Here is a 21649-nt window from a genome sequence, read left to right as displayed (position 1 = left end):
TCGACAGCTCCATGAAAAGAAGCGTATCAGGTAAGAACCAATGCCCCTTTTCATCATAAAACCAATGTACAATAAAACGCATTACAATCACTTTAAAAGAGAGCAGCAATAATAAGATTAGCAATTAATATGTCAGTAATAAGCAGACCAAAATAAAGGTTTTTAAAAATGTTGTAGTTAACATTTCCAGTGAAGTGAGTTTCATAGATAAGAATCCATCTCTGGGATTTTATGTACTTGCAGTCCAATGTGGATATTGCAAAATATACAACAAGTCACTTAAGGAGTTTAAAAACAGATCTCCACGTCACCCATTCACATCTTCATTCCTCCCTATTTCTCACCTCTCTGGGCTTCTTAGTATGAACTATGTGAACAATCAAGAGATATTGCAGTGACAATCATCTTTTGTTAGTAAAATAAAATGTTAAGCACTGTAGAATCTAATGGATGATCAGTCATCCCATTTTGTACTACAGAATCAAAAGGGAAGAGAACAAGGCAATGTAAATTCCAAGATTTGCATTCCAAGCACAGATGCAGTAAGCAGAGTATCCCCTTAGATGGTATTTTCACAATTCACAAAAATGGCCTCAGACCGACTCATTTCTGATCAATTTCATGTTATATTAAATTAGCCAACTGTGCAGTATTTGCAATGAAGTATTTGCAGGCTGACTCTGCCCACTGCCAGGAGTTTGATCCTGACCAGCTCAAGGCTGACTCGGTTTTCCATTCTCCATCCTTCTGAGGACCCAGATTGTTGACTGACTCACTGCTTAGAGATTGCTGTAAAGCAGTATGAAGTGGTACATATGTCTAAGTGCTATTTCTATTATGGGATAGGATGAGGCGACTCATGTCAGAAGCTTAACTTGGTGCTGGGTTTTTGTTTTTAATGTTTATGGTCTTAATATGGTGTTAATGTTGTTTTATTATTGATACTGTTTTAATTCTCAATTGGAACCTCACCAGAATTTGATATAAGATGGGCAGTTATGTAAATGGCTTAAATAATAAATGGGTCTGGTGGTAAAGATCCTCCCAGGTGTATGCATGGGTGAACTACTGAACTGCTCTAAATCATATAGAGCAACATTTTATACTTCTGGTTTACTAAAATTTACTGCATCGTAAAAGTTGCCTTACTTGGGCCAGTGGTTGTATATCAATGCCTACATACAAGGTTTATAATCAAATGCATTTTTTATTGGAGCACTGGAACAAAGTTATTAATGAAAGAAGTGTTTGCACTGCAGTTTGAAATCATAGCATGGCCCTTGAGACACACAAGTGCCCAGATGCCAATCCCTTGTTCATTGTAGGTTTGCACAAATCTGTAGCTTAGGAGGTTCTATGCATAACAGATGTGCTTACAGGGTTTTGTGGAAAGAAGCCAAAAAGCCCCATGACTACCATTGTCACAGTAGTGCCGGCTGATAGTAGACAAGAATTAGTAGGTCTCTGTAGACAAATATTCATTGTGCTGCGAAGACCTGTGGGGAATGAAATGTAGCCTGTTTACCAATCACCCCCTTTTCTCATGTTACCTACCTGCTGGTAATAGACACAGGCCAGGATTCCAGCAATTATCTCAAGCAGGAAGATGCAGAGCAGCAGTATGAAATACTAAAGGAACAAAATGAACAAAGAAGTTAAAGCAGAGCACTGTGCACTATGGGGATTTACTTTGCCTATAAAAAATACACTGGGACAGTGGTGGCTAACCTTTTGGGGTTCATTGTACACATGCTTGCATGCTTGCGCTCACATGCCAGCACCCAAAAGGCAATGTGCCCACCCCACCCCTACACATGCGCGCACAATCCCATCCACCCACCACCACCACCCGGCCCCTTACCTGCACTGCATCTCACAGCTGGTTTTTGGCCAGTATGAGGCCTTTTTTTGGCCTCCCCAAGGCTTGAGGAAAGCTTCTGCAGGCTTCTGCAAGCTTTGCAGGCAAAAAACTAGCCCCGTTTCCTCACTTCCTGTTTTTCCGAAAATACCGGAAGTGATGAAACAGGGCTAGTTTTTGGCCTGCAAGGCTTCCAGAAGCCTGCAGAAGCCTTCCTCAAGCCTTTGGGAGGCTGAAAAAGGCCTCAAACCGGCCAAACATCAGCTGTGAGGCGCACACATGCACAGTGAGGTAAGTTTGCCTGCAGCTTGCGTGCCAGTACAAATGGCTCTGCGTGGCACCTGTGGCACACGTGCCATAGGTTTGCCATCACGGCACTAGGACAAAAAAAGCCGTCTTAGCTACTCAACTCAACATTGAAGACAATGGCATGGCAAAGCAGAGAAACAGTAGCAGGCATGATGCACCTCTGGCCAAGAAGAACTGGATTTGGAAGTTGCCTCCAAGTTGTGGGGTTATCAGCCAACTGCTCTATCTAGGAGTGGAAGAATGGCTTTTGACTTTCAGGGCTTGTTATTTTATGAAATGCTCAGAACAAGCTGCACAAAGTACATCTTACTCAGAAGTGGAACAAGCATCTATCTTGTCTAGAAGATAGCTTTCTTAATACATTATTTGATAGCTTTCTTGATACTTCTTGAAGGGGAAGACAAAAACAGATCTTCACTGCCATATAAATTCAGCAAAATGAGATTTCCTTGGACATTGCAAAATAACAGTCCTTGTGCTTTATTCCTTAAATCATAATTAACTAAAGCTGGCTTTTGATGTTAAACCTTTGTCTACTGTGTGGCAATGGAGTTCCAAAATAATAGGCGAGAGATTGGTTGCAGTTCTGCTAGCCAAGATCCTTTCAATGAGTCTGGGGACTGATCTGTAGACCTTCTGTGTGTAAAGTATGTGCTCTACCACTAAATTACATTCCCTTACCCATTGCTTTCACAGCTGCGACTCCTACGCCTCTTGCCAATACTACTTGTTTTGAAATGCAACCCCTGCAGCTGACATCAGTAAAAACTCATCACAAGCTTGTTAGATGGTGGTGGAATGCTTAATTGCTCAGGGCAGAAAGCACTTTGAAATACCTGAGCTTCTTGTAGCTCCTAGTAGTACAGAAAGTCAACAAAATGTAGGCAAGCACTTTGTGCTGAATTATCAGATGTGAACTTCATAAAAGAATAAAGGAGATAAACTTTTTTTAAAGATCCAACTACTTAGCAATCTCTAAAAACATTCAGATAAGATAACACTAACACCAATGTGAGGCTTAAAACTGGTCATGTAGACATCTCCAATAGGCACACCAGAAAAGGGAACAAATGGAGAAGTCAGAAAACAAGCAACTACATGACCTTGACTCAAAAGGGAACAGACCCAGGATATGAAGCTAGAGACTAAAAGAAAGAGGAAGAAAGAGAGGACTGGATTTGAAAATGCTGCTCTGCAGATAACTTCTTCATATTTATGACTTCCTAATCTTCTGAATTAATCTGGTTACCCAACTTCTCTCTGCTTGGAATGTGGAGTTAGGAGGGAGTTTAACTGCCATACGTCATATCATTCATAGGATAAAGCTATGGCTGTAGGCCTTCTGGAGATCAGGCCATTAATCATCTGCTCTAATATCAGTATCAAGGTGCAATGCAATGGTCCAGTTAATCAAGACAATGAACCAGCTCTAGCCCAACAGGGTGGCAAGGAATTTGCCACAATAGTAGCTCTAGTCACACTTCCTGCTCAAATTCTCATAAGCTGTTGCTGCTGAAGTAGCCCTCGGAAGTCAAACTTCCGCTTCTTTGCCTGCAAGGAAGAACCACTGAGCAGGTTCATTACCTTCATATAGGAATTCGAGTCTCCATCAACTTTTTGCAGGAGTTATAATTGTTGCTAAGAGAGCAACAAAACCAGCTATCTCATCCCCACACCAGGCTTAGACATCTCCAATTTATGACATTCTTGGGAGCTATGCTCAACAATCCTGTCATCCTACTTACTCAATTCGTGTCTCTATAGATTTGTCATTTCAGGCCACTTACACTTACCATTCATGACTGCTCCCTATTAATTTTTGGCTCTCTTCTACAACAGCTCTCACATTTACTCCAGGATCTGTAAACTGCTCAGGACCTCTTCAAGGATTCTCCAGGCCATTCAAGGCCTATTACAAGCACTCCAACTGTCACCATCAGGGATTCTCCACATTGCTAAGGATAGTTCTTCCCTCCACATGAACATCTAAAAAGTTGGCTCCAGGTTGACGGACCATTTCCCATTCCTGCATATTCTTTTGCCTTTGGTCTATAGCTTCCCAACATTCAGAAGATATCTCTTGCTTTCCACCCTATGCCAGTCTGTTCTATCACCTCCATATCTCAATGGCAGGGAGGAAGAATTTACAACTGAACAGGCTTCCAATTTAGGAAGGGCAATCTGGAATATCTATCCACTGAAATAGTTTGCGCAGTTCCTGTGAACTATCAATGGATGAACAGTTGCATTTGCAGCATACCAAGGAACCCGAACTTTCTGATGGGCTGCAAGTTCTGACTGGCTCTGGGTTGACTCTGAATATAAATGGAAGCTGCCTGTGGAGGGGAGATTGATATTACAGTAAGAACCTCATATAGATGGGTGTGGGAGCCTTTGGGAATTGAGGAATGTGGGAGAAAAATGGGAGACTTTGGGAATGGGGGCATGTCTGACAGAATGGTAGATCAGTTCCATTCAAAGAATGGACATTCCCTTTATCCCTGAGATCTGTGGCCAAGTGGAGGGAGAGATTAACTGAAAGAAGTGAAGGGATGAGGGTTTTTTTTTTAAATAAGTCTTAATTGTAGAAGAAATGCAAATCTGCCCAAATTAAAAGAAACAAAGGAGAAGATAAAAGAGAAGAGGCTTTGTCAGTTCCAACTGGAAAAAAAAACAACCAATGGAGGTGGAAGGAAGGACATCCTTCAGTTCCCCCAAATCAAAAGAAAGCATCCACAGGGTCAGATGAAAGTAAAGGTACAGAGAAAGGTAGTATAAAGATGATGCTGATGAGATGAAAACCTTTTATTCTTACAGTGTCAGCACTTCATTCAAGGGTCCACCATAAATCTTTCTCAAGGAACTCAAATCCACATTCAAGAGTTTTGTATTGTTACATTTGTATTAGAAATTATGTTAGAAAATTGAAAACAACATATGATTAAAAAGTGGGATAAAATACCCAGTGTAACTCGCTGAAATTTTTGTGAATAAAATAAATGAAATGAAATAAATGAGAGAATTGAACTAGGAAGGAATAGGAACATTTTAATGATATAATGTTTTAAAATAGAAGTGAAATGGGGGGAAGTATCATAGAAGTATGATACTTATTTGAAAAGTAATGTGTAAAATGTTTAAGATTTAAAGGAATACTCATATTAACAATAGATTTGAATTGGCATGGATTGTTGTTTTAATTATATATTTATAATTTTTTTTCTTTTTAAAATATAGTGTGCAACTTTAGAACGTACTGAGCAGAATCCAAATGGAAGTTATGGATTATACTAAGTGTTATAAATTTAGGGGAAAGATATAAAGGCATCATACTCCAATCAGTGATTACAGGAGAAATTTTGTTCAATGAGAAAAGATAATAGACAGCTGGAAACAGGACAGACAAAGAATATAAGTATAATGATCTGAACTGAGATGAAATAAATAAAATAAAATTAAGAAAGCTAAAAGAGGGGAGAAGCTATATAGAAAACGTAGAATGGTAATATGGAATGGTATATAAAATGAACATGAATTTGAATTTGTGTCTGTACGAAGAGATGTAACCCGGGATTAAGCTGCTTTCAAAAAAGATGTTTTATGTTTTTATGTTTTGTTTATGTTTGTTTTTAAAAATCAATAAAAATTTATTTAAAAAAAGAATTAGCAGGACAAGGCAACACACATCGATGTTATTGCAGAAACAAGTAGCCCTAATAACCAGGAAGTTCAGCTATTGCGAATCAAGCTCTCTATTTAATAACAGCATGTAGATCAAATTATTAAACCTCCTCCATCTTACACAGTAATGGACTTGCTATTCATTTATTAGCTTTGAAACTGGAGAGATTTATACTGTTTTGATCTGATCTCAGTGTCTTTGCTTCTGGACATCAGCCCTGCACATTTGCCACAACAAGCCCTTTAGCTAAACAGGGGTAAATAGTCAAAAACTTCAAAGTCAGGAAACATGAGCAAACATGGCCTTTGACTCAGAAATTCAGAAGGAAAAACCCAGGACTTAAAATTTGAGGACTAACATACAAAGAAGGCAGGACTTGGGGGCACTGTTAGACCAAGAATTTCGTCCCATTTATGACTTCAATTTTTTTGCTATTTATCCAACCTTCTTGCATTTGCTTGGAAACGCACAGCAGGGAGTAAGATTTAATGATGTTGCCTACTATGATGGTTTGATAATTGGGATGCTTCATCTTCCAAATGAATACAGACTGAATAGTCAAGACCTTGTTGATGATCCAAACTCTGTCAAGGACCTTGGAGTACTCATCTCTAATGATCTAAGTGCTACAGCCCACTGTAACTACATAGCCAAAAAGGCATTAACAGTTGTTAACCTAATCCTATGTAGCCTTTTCTCTGGTAATATCACACTACTAACTAGAGCATACAAAACATTTGCTAGACCAATACTTGAATACAGCTCATTAGTCTGGAACCCACATTACGTATCTGATATTAACACAGTTGAGAAAGTCCAGAAATATTTCACTAGAAGAGTTCTCCACTCCTCTACTCGTTGCAGAATACCTTATGCCACCAGACTCGAAATTCTAGACCTAGAAAACTAGAACTACGCTGCCTTCGGTCTGATCTAAGTATAGTATATAAAATCATACATTGCAATGTCCTACCAGTCAATGAATACTTCAGCTTCAACCATAACAATACAAGAGCAAACAACAGATACAAACTCAAGGTTTATTGCACCAAACTTGATTGCAGGAAATACGATTTCAGCAATAGAGTGGTCAATGTCTGGAATACTCTACCTGACTCTGTGGTTTCTTCCCCAAAACCCAAAAGCTTTAACCTTAGACTGTCTACTATTGACCTCACCCCTTTCCTAAGAGGTCTGTAGGGGGCGTGCATAAGCGCACCAACGTGCCTTCCGTCCTTGTCCTATTGTTTTTAATTTTTTTTATTATTCTTATATGTATCCATGTATTCAGAACTATGTTTTTACTTATACCTATTATCTTGTAAGCAATTGACAAATAAATAAATAAAAAGATACCATAACACATTGCACCAGTGAATCTATCACAACTTGCTTTTAATTAAGCACATAGTTAACTCTGATTAATTTAAATTAAACTTGGATTCAAATGTTCAAAAAACTGCTGCCAACTTTATTCATGCTTCCATATATGCTTTGGATTCAGGATACTAAATAGTCTTTCACAAAGAGTTTAGGGAAGATAAAACTCAGTTTTAATGTACAAAACTTGAACAATCTCCCAGAGGGAAGCAATTCAGAGATGTATTAGAGCAGATTACTTCTTATTCTCCAATGATGGTACTCTTTTTGTAGCTCAATCTCTAACATTGCTGGTCCAAGCAATTTGTTGCCTAAAGCAAAGGACAAGGTAAAAACAACCTACACTCATTTCTTTACATGCAGAGCTGTCAGGACAGCTGGCTAAGTTCAACACTAGAGATGGATGAGCTCCCTCTACTAGAAGGCAGTAGAGTAATTTAGAAATAGACTAGACTTCGTGGGATACACTATTTTTGTCTTTCAACATACTCTAGTTCCTAGTTTCTCATTTTGCCTAGTAGTACAGCCAACCCTCATCTCAACAATTTGGCTTGGCGGGGAGGCGCTCGCTGCCTTGGCGAGAGCTCCACCACTGGGCAGGAGGGCCCACCTGTCAGCTGCGCTGGGCGCCCCAGGTGAAGCTCTTCACGCTCTGCCCAAAGCCAGGCAGGGATGGTGGCTAGGCAGTTCTTCCAGGGTGGGCCGATCCTGTGCTGTGGCCCCGGGAGATTCGCCTCCCCACATGGGGTTGGGCTGCCCTCTCGGGCAGGGGAGGCTTTGTCGTACCGGTAGTAGGGCATCATTTTTAAAAGAATTGGCTTTGCCTTCGAAGGCGAAGGGAAGGAGGCGACAGGAGCGCCTGAAGCCAAATGACTCCACTGGGCTCCGGTTGCAGGGAGGATGCCACGGCATTGCTGTAAATGCCACGGCAGCATGGGGAGAAGGGAAAGCAACGGTGGCGGAAGGTCTCCTGATACGAAGTGCCCCACCAATGCCGAGGTCAACATCCAAGCCATCGCCGCGCGCCCAAGGATGCAAGGGGGGGAATTAAGTCACCCTTGAAAAGACGGCCTAGCCAATTTTTCGGGGGTCAAAAAAAATAAGGCCTGGCCTTATTTTGTGAGATGCACGGTATGTTGTTTTAAGATAATGGACTTCATTAAAAAAAATACTATGAAACTGTTGTATTGGTGGTTGTAGTTGTTGTAGTGTTTCCTAATTAGTTAGGAAACTAATTTTCCTTAGTTGTGTTCTGGCTAATTTTACTTTGGTGGGGTTCCCCCCTTTAATTTATATGTTGGTCCATGCTAGTAGTAAATACAATTGAAGGCTAGATTATAAACACATTTATTCGGTTAAATAATAAACCTCATTTTTTAAATCTTATTTTATTTTTGCTCTTGGCTAATCTCAGCCCTTCACATCCCACAAAGTTTGTTGAAGCCTCTGACCATCTGCATGCTGGACAAGATGTCCTTTCATACCATAGGCATGAGTAAACAAAGAAGAGAGCTAGCTAACTCAAGACTGGACTTCATACCAAAAGGAGTGGCAAATAGAACAGAAACACGCCTTAACCCACAGGTCACTTTTGTTGGAAATAGAATAAGTAATGTTGCTGACGTCATCCCTCTACCAGCTGAGATCTTTAAAAAGGAAACAACTCGCCAATGAGCTAGAAAGGTGATTCTTATGCTTGTATTCTTCAAGTTCTTCTCTTGGGTTGTGCAAATATGGTCCAATTAGATTATATTTCTCTTTCCATTCACAGATTATCACAGCCCATGGTTCTCAAATTAAAAAGGACACAGCTGTTTCTTCTCTAGAACATCAAAGGTCAGTAATGCTCTTCTCAAATGTGATGCCTTCTAAACGTATTGACCTAGAACTGTGATCATCCTCTGCCAGCAGGAGAAAGACTGATCTATAGAATCACAATGAATTTATTACCAATCCCTGTCAGTTGCAGTCTAGCAATTGACACAGTAGGAATTGAGATTTGCAGCTGTCACCTGCAAATACCTCTCTACTGTACCCTACGTTTTACTTTTGATATTTTAAAAATATTTAAATAGAATTTAAAAAGAAAGTCAGTGTGTATGTGTGTGTGTGTGTGTATGTGTGTGTGTGTGTGTGTGTGTTTTCTTAAGTTTTCGCGGGTACTTACATGTATGGTATTCAGCTTTGTTCGGGTATTTTCCCATGTCATTATAGTTGTGCTTTTAAAGTTGTAGCAACATTTCGGCAGAATCTCATCTGCCATCATCAGGCTTCTGTATTGTGTTCGTCTGTGAGTCAGACTTTTACAGTTGTTTCGGTTTTAAATTTGGGGCTAGCCTACTGCTGTGCCAGAATGTTTTTTTCTTCATCCTGATTGGTTGGGAGTCTTGGTCTGTGTTTATTGGTCTTGGAGTTTGCTGTGTTCTGCTTGATTGGTGTTTCTAATATCTTCTGTCTGTTTTGTGGCTTTGTGTCTTGATTGGCTGGCAACATTGTGTTCCTGTATTGGAGGCTTTTAGTGCAGCTTGGCTCTGAGTAAATGGACGGCTATCATTTGTTAAGAAGCTAGGTTTCATCTGGGTGCCTGGCTGGGGTGTGTTTGAGCTGGAGGTATCAGGGGGGATCTGTTTGTGCCCTGGTGTTTGCCTGGCTAGTGGTGTGGAGATTTTTTTGTTTGTGAGTGGAGGCTTCCAAATAATTGACAGTCTGGTGGATATATGGATCTTTGGTTATTCAGGTTTTCTCACACGTAAAATTAGAAGTACTTGAAATTGAAGATACTTTCAATTTTACGTGGGAGAAAACCCAAATAACCAAAGATCCATTTGGTACAGTAGTTAAGGCACCAGGCTAGAAAGCAGAAGACTGAGTTCGAGTCCTGATTTAGACGCAAGACCAGCTGGTGACCTTGAACCAGTCGTTCTCTCTCAGCCCTAGAAAGGAGGTAGTGGCAAACCACTTCCGAAAAACTTTGCCAAGAAAATTGCAGGGATTAGTCCAGGCAATCTCCTGGAGTCAATACTGACCAGAAGGCATATAGCACACTCAAAAAACCCCTGACTATAGTCCAACTTTTGTCAACTTCCTCTCAAAAAAGACCAACCTCACACCCTATTATGAATGCTTAAATGTGGATGACAATTTATCAAAGTTATTACTGACAGAAGAAAAAATATGGGGGGGAGGGATTCCACCAGGTCATTATTAAGGAGAGTTAGAAGAGAGGAAGAATGACAATTTTGAGTTTATTTTGAACTTAAGGATATAAAGAACATGCTTAATCATGAAGGTGCAAGTCAAAACTTCGGCACTGTGGCTGTTAAGAGTTGCTAACCCATTTTATAGGGATCATAAAGACTTTCCCCTCAACAGCCTGCTCTTGGAAGGGCAACCAGTGACTTACACAACAACTGGAAGGGGGACAGGAGAGGAAATGGGAATTCATCATCAGAGGTAAAGGAAGAAATTTATTTTGAAGCCTGTGCCTTCTTTCCAAGACATTTGATACCAGATTTGAATCATTCAGCCCACAAGAGACCTACTTGTCCCTGGATGTTCACTCACCATGTTGGACCATCATATCCATTCATCTTAACGTTCAACAAGAAAGAAATGAGCATATACAAGTGCACAGCTCTTTATTCTAATCACAGATGCTTGAACTATGGGCTGAGCTCAGACTTGGCAGAAACAACCAGAGCCAAAGCCAGCCAGGCCAAATGAACTGCTGGCCCCAAATCAGGAGACAATCGATCTGTCACAGCCAGCCACTTAGAGGAGAAAATGCAGAAACAAACAGCTCTTTTCTTCCCAAAAAGACAAGTATTAGTTTTCTATGACAAAACAACCTAAAAGATTGTACCAACTTTTAATCTGTAAGTTTTGGCTTTGGGGAAGAAAAACAAACAGAGATAGTTTTCCAACACAGTGAGCTCTTGTGTGCAGCCAGAGTGGAATGGCCTGGCTTGCAAACCAAGTCCAGCACCAACATCTTCTGAAACTGCTAGAAGAACTTCAAAAATATCTTCAAGGGTGACTTGATCTTTAAAAACTATAACAACTATTCCCCTCAATGTGGCACACCCTCCAAATGCTTTGGGATAGCAGCTCTCGGAATACCTCAGCCGGCATGGAGACTGTAAAGTTGAGGAAGACTCCATTGTCCTTGCTCTTTGTCACGTCACATGTACAGGAAAAGGACATCAAAGCAACCGATTCAGTACTTGTTTTTTTCTGTGTCAGAAAAATATGCTAGATTTTTTCCCACCAAATAATTTTGCTGGAGCAAAACTGATCTGTATTTTGCCATTCCATATTTAGAATTTTCTACAATATATGAACTAAAATAAACCAAGACAGAAAGAGTAGTTCTTTTTTCAAACTGCCCCGAATTCGGGTTTCTTTTCTAATTTAACTTGTCCTTGTCTGACTAAACATTTTCCCCTTCACATTCTGGGTTCCAGATGTAATCCATTTATATAAGAGGAACTCACCACTTTCAGCAGGCTCCGTTGTTCCCTGAAAGTTGCACAGCAACCCAGTATGCCAGTAATCATGACAACAGCACCTGCCACCACCAGGATGTAGGCTGTTGCCAGGTATATATTGGACTGCAAGAGACTAATGTAGTCACTCTTCTCAGCCAGGGTCCAGATGCCCACTGCCATCACAGCTCCACCTGCCAGCTAAAGAGGGAGAGAGAAACACGTACAGGATGAATGAGAGGTGTCTGCAGTCAAATGTAACTAGAGCCCACTGTAACTACATAGCCAAAAAAGCATTAAGAGTTGTTAACCTAATCCTACGTAGCTTTTTCTCTAGTAATATCACACTACTAACTAGAACATACAAAACATTTGCTAGACCAATACTTGAATACAGCTCATTAGTCTGGAACCCACATTACGTATCTGATATTAACACAGTTGAGAAAGTCCAGAAATATTTCATGAGAAGAGTTCTCCACTCCTCTACTCGTTGCAGAATACCTTATGCGACCAGACTTGAAATTCTAGACCTAGAAAACCTAGAACTACACCGCCTTCGGTCCGATCTAAGTATAATACCGTATATAAAATTATATATTGCAATGTCCTACCTATCAATGAATACTTCAGCTTCAACCATAACAATACAAGAGCACACAATAGATACAAACTCAAGGTAAACTGCATCAAACTTGATTGCAGGAAATATGTCTTCAGCAACAGAGTGGTCAATGTCTGGAATACTCTACCTGACTCTGTGGTTTCTTCCCCAAACCCCCAAAACTTTAACCTTAGACTGTCTACTATTGATCTCACCCCTTTCCTAGGAGGTCTGTAGGGGGCATGCATAAGCGCACCAACGTGCCTACCGTCCTTGACCTATTGTTTCTTTTCATTTTTCTTATATGTATCCCTTTCATGTATTCATAACTATGTTTATACTTATACCTGTTCTCTTATAATTGCTTGACAAAATAAATAAATAAATAAATAATAAATAAATAATAAATGTCTCAGAATCATCTAATCCAATGTTCTTCAAACTGGTATCTTCCACATCTACTGGACCATACCTAGAAATGTGTGGGTATTATAGCACAGCTTTTTTCAACCTTGGCAACTTTAGGTGTTATAGTTTTCAGTTCCCAGAATACATCTAAGCATTTCTTTCATTTTCACTTTTCCCTAGGTATCTGAGCCATACAAGCACAGAAACAATTCATTAGACAGCCTGAATACAAACACCCCATGTATTTGTGTTTCAAGGACCTTCCAATATGTTATCTTCTCAATGTTATCCTGGGCCCCATTATTAGGCTTTTGTAGCTCTTTTGGTGGGCTTCCAGGCTATGCAGCATGGAGTTCAAACAAGAAAAAAAAGAAGAAGGTAACTCCTAATTTTGTGCAAGGCTTAAACCAGTGAGTTAAGGTCAGGGGAAAAATCTATCTTCTGTATAAATGAAGGTTTCAGATGCTACCTTCCTGGTCATTTTTAGAAAATTGCAAGCCTCGGAGCAGAAAAGGTTCATATGTACTAAGGCAAATGATTGCCTGAATGCCTTATCTCAGTCATTCTTTAAAATGGAATAAAGACAGATAGATAGCCTGTATTAATTACATTTATATCTTGGCTTTCCTCCAAAGGCTTAAGGCAACATACCTAACTCCCTCCTTCCATTTTGTTTCAATAGCAGCGGCCTTACAACGCAAGCTAAGCTGGCGGAGAGTGGACTTGGATCTGGGTCTTTGCAATCCAAATCTAACACTCTAGCCACAATACTACATTGGATTAATTTTCATTACTCTTCCCTCCCCCCACACCCCCCCCAAAAAACCTAGATTTACAGCATGATGCAGGAAAGTACCCCAAAAGGCAGCTCCTTACCCAGAAGAAGAAGTTGAAGATGAACAGCAGGTATTTGAGACAGATGGTCATACATGTCTCCTTGCTTTCACTGTATTCACGCATGGTCACAAATCAACAGAACTGTAAAGGAAGAAGAAAGCAAAATATCATGAAGAAGCCTTTCTTTATTTTATTTTGTGCAAGCATGATCATTCTGCATCTCTCTATACAATGATAGCCCAGCTGGCATGGCTGCAAACCATAAGGGGACTATGGCAGGGAAAGCATGCAGAGCATGCTTTTGGGACCCTTTTACCAACAGTGACTATTTTCTTCTCTAACAAAATAATAAAGTGTGTTGTGTGTACGTTTCTGCTCTCCTCTTCTCTTGCTTCTATGTATGTTTGTGTTGTTGCCTGTCGGCTGCTGGCCCTTCCAATAGCCAAATCAGATGAAGAGGCAGTGTGGGAGTTAGGGCCAGCATCAAGGAAACCTGAGAGGTCCCAGCCGGGAAAGAGAATGGAGCTGCCAGAGATAGAGATAGAGGCAGAGGCAGAGCCTGAGCCATCTGTCAGCCCTCAGATGGAGAGTCAACAGCTCCCAGGTCTGGAGGTAGCTGTTGAGGAACAGGAGGAACAGCTTGGTCCAGTGCCTGATCTGAGGCTGTGCAGAAGGCAGAGGAGAGGAGAGCAATGGAAATCTATGGGCTGATCCTTGGGTCAGAAGAGCCACAGCTGCTAATGAAGCCCCACGCTAGTTCTGGAGATAAAAGGAAGGGGGCGGAGATGAATAGGTGTGGCAGACAAGTATTCATCTCCCTGCCTGACAGACTTGTTAGCCTGCTCTCTCGCTCTGTGTGTGTGTGTGTGAGAGAGAGACAGAGAGAGAGAGAGACAGAGAGAGAGACAGAGACTGACTTTTTGCCAGGGCTGCTGGCGTACCTAACAAAGGAATCATTGATTTAACTAGAGGGTTTGTCGTGTCTGGGAGCCGAGTCAGAACAGTTTGTGTTATGTGCATGCTGAAAATTGCAGACACTCAAACACTTTAACAAGAGACTCAGGATCATCCATATGGCAACCTTTTACTGATGGTCTCCTGTGGGTAGAGTTTTCTCTAAAGGAAGCCAAGTTAAAACTCCCTTTCCAAGTTTTTTGCCTCTCCAACTTTGGCCATGATGAGGGCTGAAAGTTCTGTCACAGGTTTTTAAATTATGACCAGCATTTCAAATTCTTACCAGAAGGCTAGACACACAGCGAGAGAAAGAGAGCAAACATAAGAATGTGCTCTCTTGGGTTTCAATAAAGGAGACTATTTGTAGCTCAGGGTTGAAATGAGGAGTTCTTGGGACCATCTGAGCTTGCTTGTTTTCTTGCAGACGTTTCATTACCCTAACTAGGTAACATCACCATCACTAGCACTGGGTACCTAGTCAGGGTAATGAAACGTCTTTAAGAAAACAAGCAAGCTCAGAGGCTCCCAAGAACCCCTCTCTTAGGTTTTTACATGAGTGTGTCAAGTTAAAGAGGCACACTGGATTGACTGCAAATGGAAGCTTGCAATACAAACACTTTTTTTTCCATTTTTTCTTACATTTAGAAAACTCTTCTGCCTCCCCAGGGCATTGGACATTTCTCTAGAGAAAAAAAAAATTGGGAATGTTTCCATTTCTACTCCAATCTGTTCCTTTTGCCCAACTGCACAAGCAGAGGGCAAATGATTCTTCTCTTAGGATAGGTGATGGCATAGTTGGCAGAGGATCTTATTCACAAACAAAAGGAAAAGCTGAAAGATGACTGTATGCGCCCAAGATAGTATCAGGGACAGAAGGCTCCAGTCTTGGCTTGCTGACAACCCAGTCATCGTGAAACATGTCCGTGCTCCCCTTATGCATCCCTTCACATTCCAGTACCCTACTTCTGTTAGGCTTCCCAGAGAATTATAGCTTGTAAATGGTGAGAGATTTACTGTTCCCAGGACATACAGGATAGAATTGTTGCCAAGCTACATATAATTAACAAATCCAAGAAGCAAGAATCCTATGGTTTTCAGGAAAGCGTCATTAAGGCTAATCTGAGATAAAAACAGCCAATCTTTCAAACTGCAAATTCTCAGCCAGATTTACAGCAAGTTAATTAAGGTGGAATGTCTTCAAAACATAAGCTCTCATATTTGGTTTGTAATTTTCTCTTCTCCCATAAACTTCCTTCCTCTTCACTTCCTTCCCACAGTAACTAACTGCGGGAACTATTACTAACTATTTAGTGGTATCAGTCACAAAGAGTATATAACTGCAAAATGACATGGGTGGCAAATACATTTAATAAATAAATGACTTTTAAAAAATGAACTGGTTTTATCTTTCATGGACAGCCATTTGTCAGAAACTGATGGTATAGGGTCTCCTTCTTAAGCAGGGGGTTGGATTTGATGACCTTCAAGGTCCCTTCCAATTCTGTTGTGCTGTTATTCCAAAACATGATAAAGCTGAAGAGACAACAGAACTGAACTACTAATGATTGGCTTCACTAGATCTTTTTATGTAATGCCTCCAAACATGTATTTCCAAAAAGGAAAACATTTTTATTTAGAATAAAGAAACGAAACTTGAAGAAAACATGAGAAGAGAATAATGAAATATTCAACATTTATGTATTTGGCAGCATGGAAAAATGACTAGAATTGAATAAGAATAGGTGGGATTCAATTTTTTTTACCAGAAGATCTGTGGGTGTGGCTTGGTGGGTGTGGCAGGGGAAGGATACTGTAAAAACTCCAGTCAGAGGTGGTATTTTCCGGTTCTCCGAACTACTCAAAATTTCCGCTACCGGTTCTCCAGAACTGGTCAGAACCGGCTGAATGCCACCTCTGGTTAGAGTAGCAGAATTTGTGAGACGTGTAGTTAATCGCAATGAAAACTCAAAATCACTTCCAGAGTAGAATACAGTAAGACCCTGGAGGACATCTTGTCTTTCAGCTTACTGACACCTCAATGCTATCTTGTTCAGCGAACATGGAAGCCAGATTGTTATTGGGTACGTCACCGAATCTCAACCCTGTTCTGATTTTGTTCAAGTAATTTTCCAATAGTCTTAGAACCCATTTCTGAAATGTTCTAAGAATCTAATTCTTTTTTTTTCTTTTTTTAGTCTACAATTTGTCAGAGTCATGGTTTTCTGGACAGTTTCAAGATCAGTCCTATAAGAGTCTGAAGGATATTCCCTAGGCAGAGCACTAAGTGCACTGATCATAATAATCTTTCAATGAATATTTTTGAATATTTGAAATAATTTTTTATTTCAAATAATTTTTTTTGAAATAATTTGGCAATATTTAAAGTATTGGCTGAAGTATTAAAATAAAGTTACAGGATACCTGAAATAAAAGCTACCTGGCTATTTTAAAATTTAACATCTTCTGAAATTTTCTTTATTGTGGAGGGGCAACTATCAATTAAATACACCTCTAAATGTCAAATATGCTGTAAAGAAGGATCTAACCATGGTTAAATTTCTATGAACATATAGTAGAATTTCGATACGCAATAGCAATATGTGTATTTAGCTGAAATGCTAAGGAATATGTGGACAGTTAAACAACTTCTTCGCTGACCTATTAGCATGCTATTTTAATAGTATGCCATAAAATACCAGTTTTAGGACGTCATATCTTCCTCCCAGAATCAGCCTTCTTCTCCAATCCATCCAAATTAAACAAAGAATGTTCTGTATAAAAGATATTCATCCTTTGGCAGGTTTTCTTAATGTTTGCCTACTTCTATCACTGACATTATCAGAGTTTTGTCAATACATAAAGGGAATCTGTAAGGTTCAAAAGCCAAGAATAGCACAAATGAGGTATTGTGAGCCGATATTATTTTCTCTTTGTCCATCATTAAGAAATATCACCTAAAAACATGGGAACTACAACTCCATCATTTCCAAACTGCCAGGAATTAAAGACAGTTCTTTCCAGAGGAAAATCTTTAAGCCCAGCCAACCCTAGATTTCAATCGATTTTTTCTTCCTGATCATCATAAGAAATGAGATTTCAGATACGCTACTGCAAACTGCTCCATTTCTATTACTGCTTCTTCATTTTTATCACAGGAAACAATTCAACACTTCAAGAGATAGTTATGTTCCTTCTAAATTTCCAGAAGCTTGTAAAATCAGTGGGATTTCACAGATAGTTTTAAAAGGCACTTACTGGTTTTAATGTTGTAGCCAGAAAGCAGCTGGAAATTCAGAAAACAGCATGATTAATGCCCCGTTAATGGCCAATGAATCATGGAACTATCACTGTTCTCTCCAGTTGTCCTGGCCAGAAAGCAGCATTTCAGAGTACAGCAATGAAACTGGCAAGCCATTGGGGATACTCCTAGAACCAATCTTGTGCTCTTTTGGTAATACTATCCTTGCAGGTTCATGCTTTTCTCTGCAATCAGCTGGAACAAGCTAGGCTTTTTCATGGTGCAAAGGAGATGCAAGATCCATTAATCTCTAGACAGAAAATGTGGTATTTGTAGGCACTTTCCTTAGTCCCTGTTGGGTTCCTTGCTCTCCTGAAGTTATAGCAAAGTGCCAACCTCTTGCAAAATATTTATGCCACAAGCACTTTAAAAAAAAAAAAAGTGGTGGGCAGGTGGCTATAGTTCAGGGCTTTGTTTGGAAGTGTGTCAATTTGCATGAGTAGAAGTGGGAAAGCTGGGATGGTAGAAAACATTGTGAAGGGACTAAATTAACCGGTATGGAGAACATCAACAGCTGTTTCCTAATAAATTAGCATCCTGTGACTGAACACTCCCCCTGGGATGCCAATTTAGCACACAGGAAAGTTTCATGGGAGACGTTTTGTGAGAACAACGTGCTCTTAACATTCCAAAAATTGAACATTTGAAAAGATTCTCTACCTCTAAGCTAGCACTACAGTTCTGCATGCACCTCAGTTATCTTTCTGATCTCAGAATTTCTATGCACTTGTGCCAAGGAAATCTGGATTTTGCAATTCTGCATAAATGAATTAGACAATTTAAACAGGAGGTTGGTTTGTTTCTTTTAGGGCCTCTTGTTCCACTTCTGCTAAAAGCCATGCTTAGCGATCCCTGGAAATTATGTTCGTACCTGACTATTTGAGTTTCTCTGTGTTATTGGCTTTGTCTGCATAATGCTTACAAAATTAATCCAAACAAAGGCAAAATTTGAGTTATTCTTTCAAGTCACAAGGAGGTACCATTGAGCTTTAAGGGAGCAACTATAGGAGATGAGGTCTGTTTTAGTCTCTTCTTAGTGGTCTTCCATACTATTATCTTGTTCTGAGCAAGGCTTCCCGAGACCGAAATTAAGTACACGCTTGGTTAAAACAACTTTTGTTTTATTTCAACGCTAGGAATTATGTTCATTCCCAGCCGATAATGAGTCCCAAACAGTCCCTTCGAGATAAGCACCCACCTTTCTTTCCTTTGAATTTCTGCCAACTAGAGTGCCAAATGAATTATAAAAAAAAACCAACCAAAATAAAGAGTCCACGCAGAGCCTCAAGGATTAATCTGAACAGAATGAACAACTTTGCTTCCTACAAAGGTTTCTTCACCTTTGCCTGTCCTTTATACCTTATGGGAGGGACAATCACCTCCAAGCCTTACTCCTGAGTCGCCCCTTTTGTCTCAGCTGCTCTTGCCTTCTAGCAGCTCTGTGTGCACAGGCTCACTGGGGACAGGCTCCCCTTGTTCCCCGGCCTTGCTGCTGCCAAACTCCGGAGGCTCCAAAGTCAGCACCCCACTCCCAGATGGTCCTAGACCCATCTCAGCATCACATGCAGGACCCTCATCCAAGTCCTCTCCAGACTCCTGGAATGGTCCCCGTTCTTCCCCGATTCCACTATTGTCTGCATAGGCTGCCAGTGAACTACAACATATCTGGTGAACCATAATATGAGACGGTGACTAGAAGGGCTGAGGCTTCATCCAGTAATTCTATTCACTTAGCACAGGGGTGTTAAACTCACATCGTCACGGCAGCATCATGTGACGTATTGGGACTTTCCCCCCCTTGCTAAACCGGACGGGTGCGTGGTCAGCACATGATGCATCCGTCCCATGGGCCAGAAGTTTGACAGCCCTGACTTAGCACATGCTGAGCTATGCACAGATAATTTCAAGTGATAATCTCAATAGAACACACTAGCTTGCTGAGATCATTCAATCCTGAAAACGAGCCTGTAAATATTCTGCTATCCCCTTGGATCTGATAGAGTTTACATTGAAAAAGAAGTACATCCAACATGCAGATCATCTCAACATGATTATTTGTTGAATTCATTCTCTCCATCGGCAGCATAAAGCTGTTGTGAAGAGATTCAGCACTTTCCTGTGTCCACTGGGATTAGGTCTAATGAGTAGTTTCCTGCATCCATTTCAGAGTTCAATCCTCCAGAGAAGTAAAATATTGCTCACAGCCAGGAAGAAAATTGCCTTCTTGTCATCCCCGCCTAGCTTATGGGAAAGGAAATTGAAAATGGAAATGACAAACATGGAGGGAAACTCCTCTGCAGAGGTGGAGTGGTTCATCCATATACCTAAATTATGCCCTGCAATTTTCTCATCGAGATTGTGGTTGATTTTTAGTTCAAGTCCCAGCAAAACACTGGTGTCAATCCAATCTTCTTCTGCAGTTTTCATGTTGGGGACCAAAGAATTATAAAAGGTCTCAGACAACAATTGTTCCAATCTCAATTTTTGAGAAGGACAACTGAGCCATCAGCCATCAAATGAGCCACAAAAGATAGCCCTCTAGGGAGTCCTGCAATATCTTGATGCTTGCATTTCATTCTAAGCCACCATGTTCTCATTCAGCCCACAAAAGTTGAGTTATCAACTCCATGGCACAAGCTTATGCAAACTGTAACATGTCTGGAGGCATTCATACATATTTCAAGGTATGCATCACCAAGAAAGACTTCAAACATCCTGCAGGCAACACTTTCTTGTTATTTAGACCTACGCTCAAAGAGATTCCAATAAAATACCAGCTAGCTTCTTGCAGTTATGCACAGGTGCATGGTAGAATCATTCAACCAAAGGAAACCAGAAAGGGGAATTAGGGAGAAAATAAATGGATTTCAACTTGGAAAAATGGAGTCCTTTTGAAGAAAGAGACTCAGGTTCCCAATTCATAGATATAAAGCCTCAGCAGACATAATATTGAAAATGGCCTTTTATTTTGATTTCAGTGCAGGAGAGGATTGTTATAATATTATGGTAGTATTTGATGTTCTTTTCTTAAAAATATTTTAATGGTTTTTTTTTATCTTTGGTGTCCCTATTAAGTTGAACAAACTGTTTTGAAATGTATCAGTCTAATAGGTGTTGGAATCTTTAGATAGAAATGCTTTATGAAAAGCCCTTATGTGTGGGCAGAACTTCTGAAAGAAGAATAGCAATAACTATGTAATGAGCTATGGATATATTTTAACTGATTCCAAGTCTAATAGCACCGCTTGTCTCATAATAGCAAAATGCTGAGGCTATAGTATATAGTGGACTTTTGACTACCAGTAATCACATCTGGTTGCCATAAGAAAACAGCAATTACATACAGGTGAGTGAAGTTGCTGGCAAAGGGCTTAGAATTAGATGATTCCTACGATTCCTCTAACTCAGGGGTGTCACACTCAAGGACCACGGGCCACATCTGGCCCGCAAGATGCTTAGATCTGGCCCACAGGGCCCACTTGGAAACAGCAAAGGACAAGCCTGCAGTGCCTCTGCCAGAAAAAACAAAGTTGGTAGGGCTGCACACTGTTTTCGGCTGCAACGGTCTCCTGCAACCCTCTGCCCAGCGAAAACAGAGGTTTCCATTTTCGCTGGCAGAGCGCTCAGGCTGCAACAGGTGCTCTGACACGAATGTCAAGCTGACCACGCCCACCACGGCCACCCCCTTCCGGCCCACAAGGTCAAGCACAACCCTGATGCAGCCCTCAATGAAATAAGAGTTTGATACCCCAGCTCTAACTCCTCCCCTCACTCACTCACTCCCTTCATTTCACTCTTAGCCCCACAAGAAGGGTACATCTATCTCACTCCTCGG

General features: G+C 40.5%; 1 protein-coding gene and 1 long non-coding RNA gene across 4 annotated transcripts in view; one reads left to right on the top strand and one right to left on the bottom strand.

Moving 5' to 3' along the window:
* Positions 1 to 21649, bottom strand: part of CD151 (CD151 molecule (Raph blood group)) — a 53085-nt gene that overhangs the window by 19325 nt on the left and 12111 nt on the right. For 2 of the 3 annotated variants that reach the window (XM_026706614.2, XM_087920944.1), the window contains exons 2-4: positions 13602 to 13703; positions 11723 to 11914; positions 1555 to 1629 (exon numbers count right to left, since the gene is read on the bottom strand). In XM_026706614.2, the coding sequence (XP_026562399.1) occupies positions 1555 to 1629; positions 11723 to 11914; positions 13602 to 13685 (351 nt within the window). In that variant the 5' untranslated portion in view covers positions 13686 to 13703. Of the gene's footprint in view, positions 1 to 1554; positions 1630 to 11722; positions 11915 to 13601; positions 13704 to 15155; positions 15277 to 21649 lie in introns of those variants that run through there. The other variant, XM_087920945.1, reaches the window with a different exon arrangement.
* Positions 8775 to 21161, top strand: LOC148128093 (uncharacterized). Its single transcript, XR_015740880.1, has 3 exons — positions 8775 to 8912; positions 9001 to 9065; positions 21074 to 21161. It is a non-coding gene; the product is annotated as an uncharacterized LOC148128093 (long non-coding RNA).

The sequence above is a fragment of the Pseudonaja textilis genome, chromosome 1, assembly GCF_049901715.1.
Source record: "Pseudonaja textilis isolate UNSWEBS1 chromosome 1, rPseTex1.2, whole genome shotgun sequence".
NCBI classification, from domain to species: domain Eukaryota; kingdom Metazoa; phylum Chordata; class Lepidosauria; order Squamata; family Elapidae; genus Pseudonaja; species Pseudonaja textilis.
The sequence above is the reverse complement of the archived record's forward strand: the minus strand, read 5'-3'. Positions and strand labels throughout refer to the sequence as shown.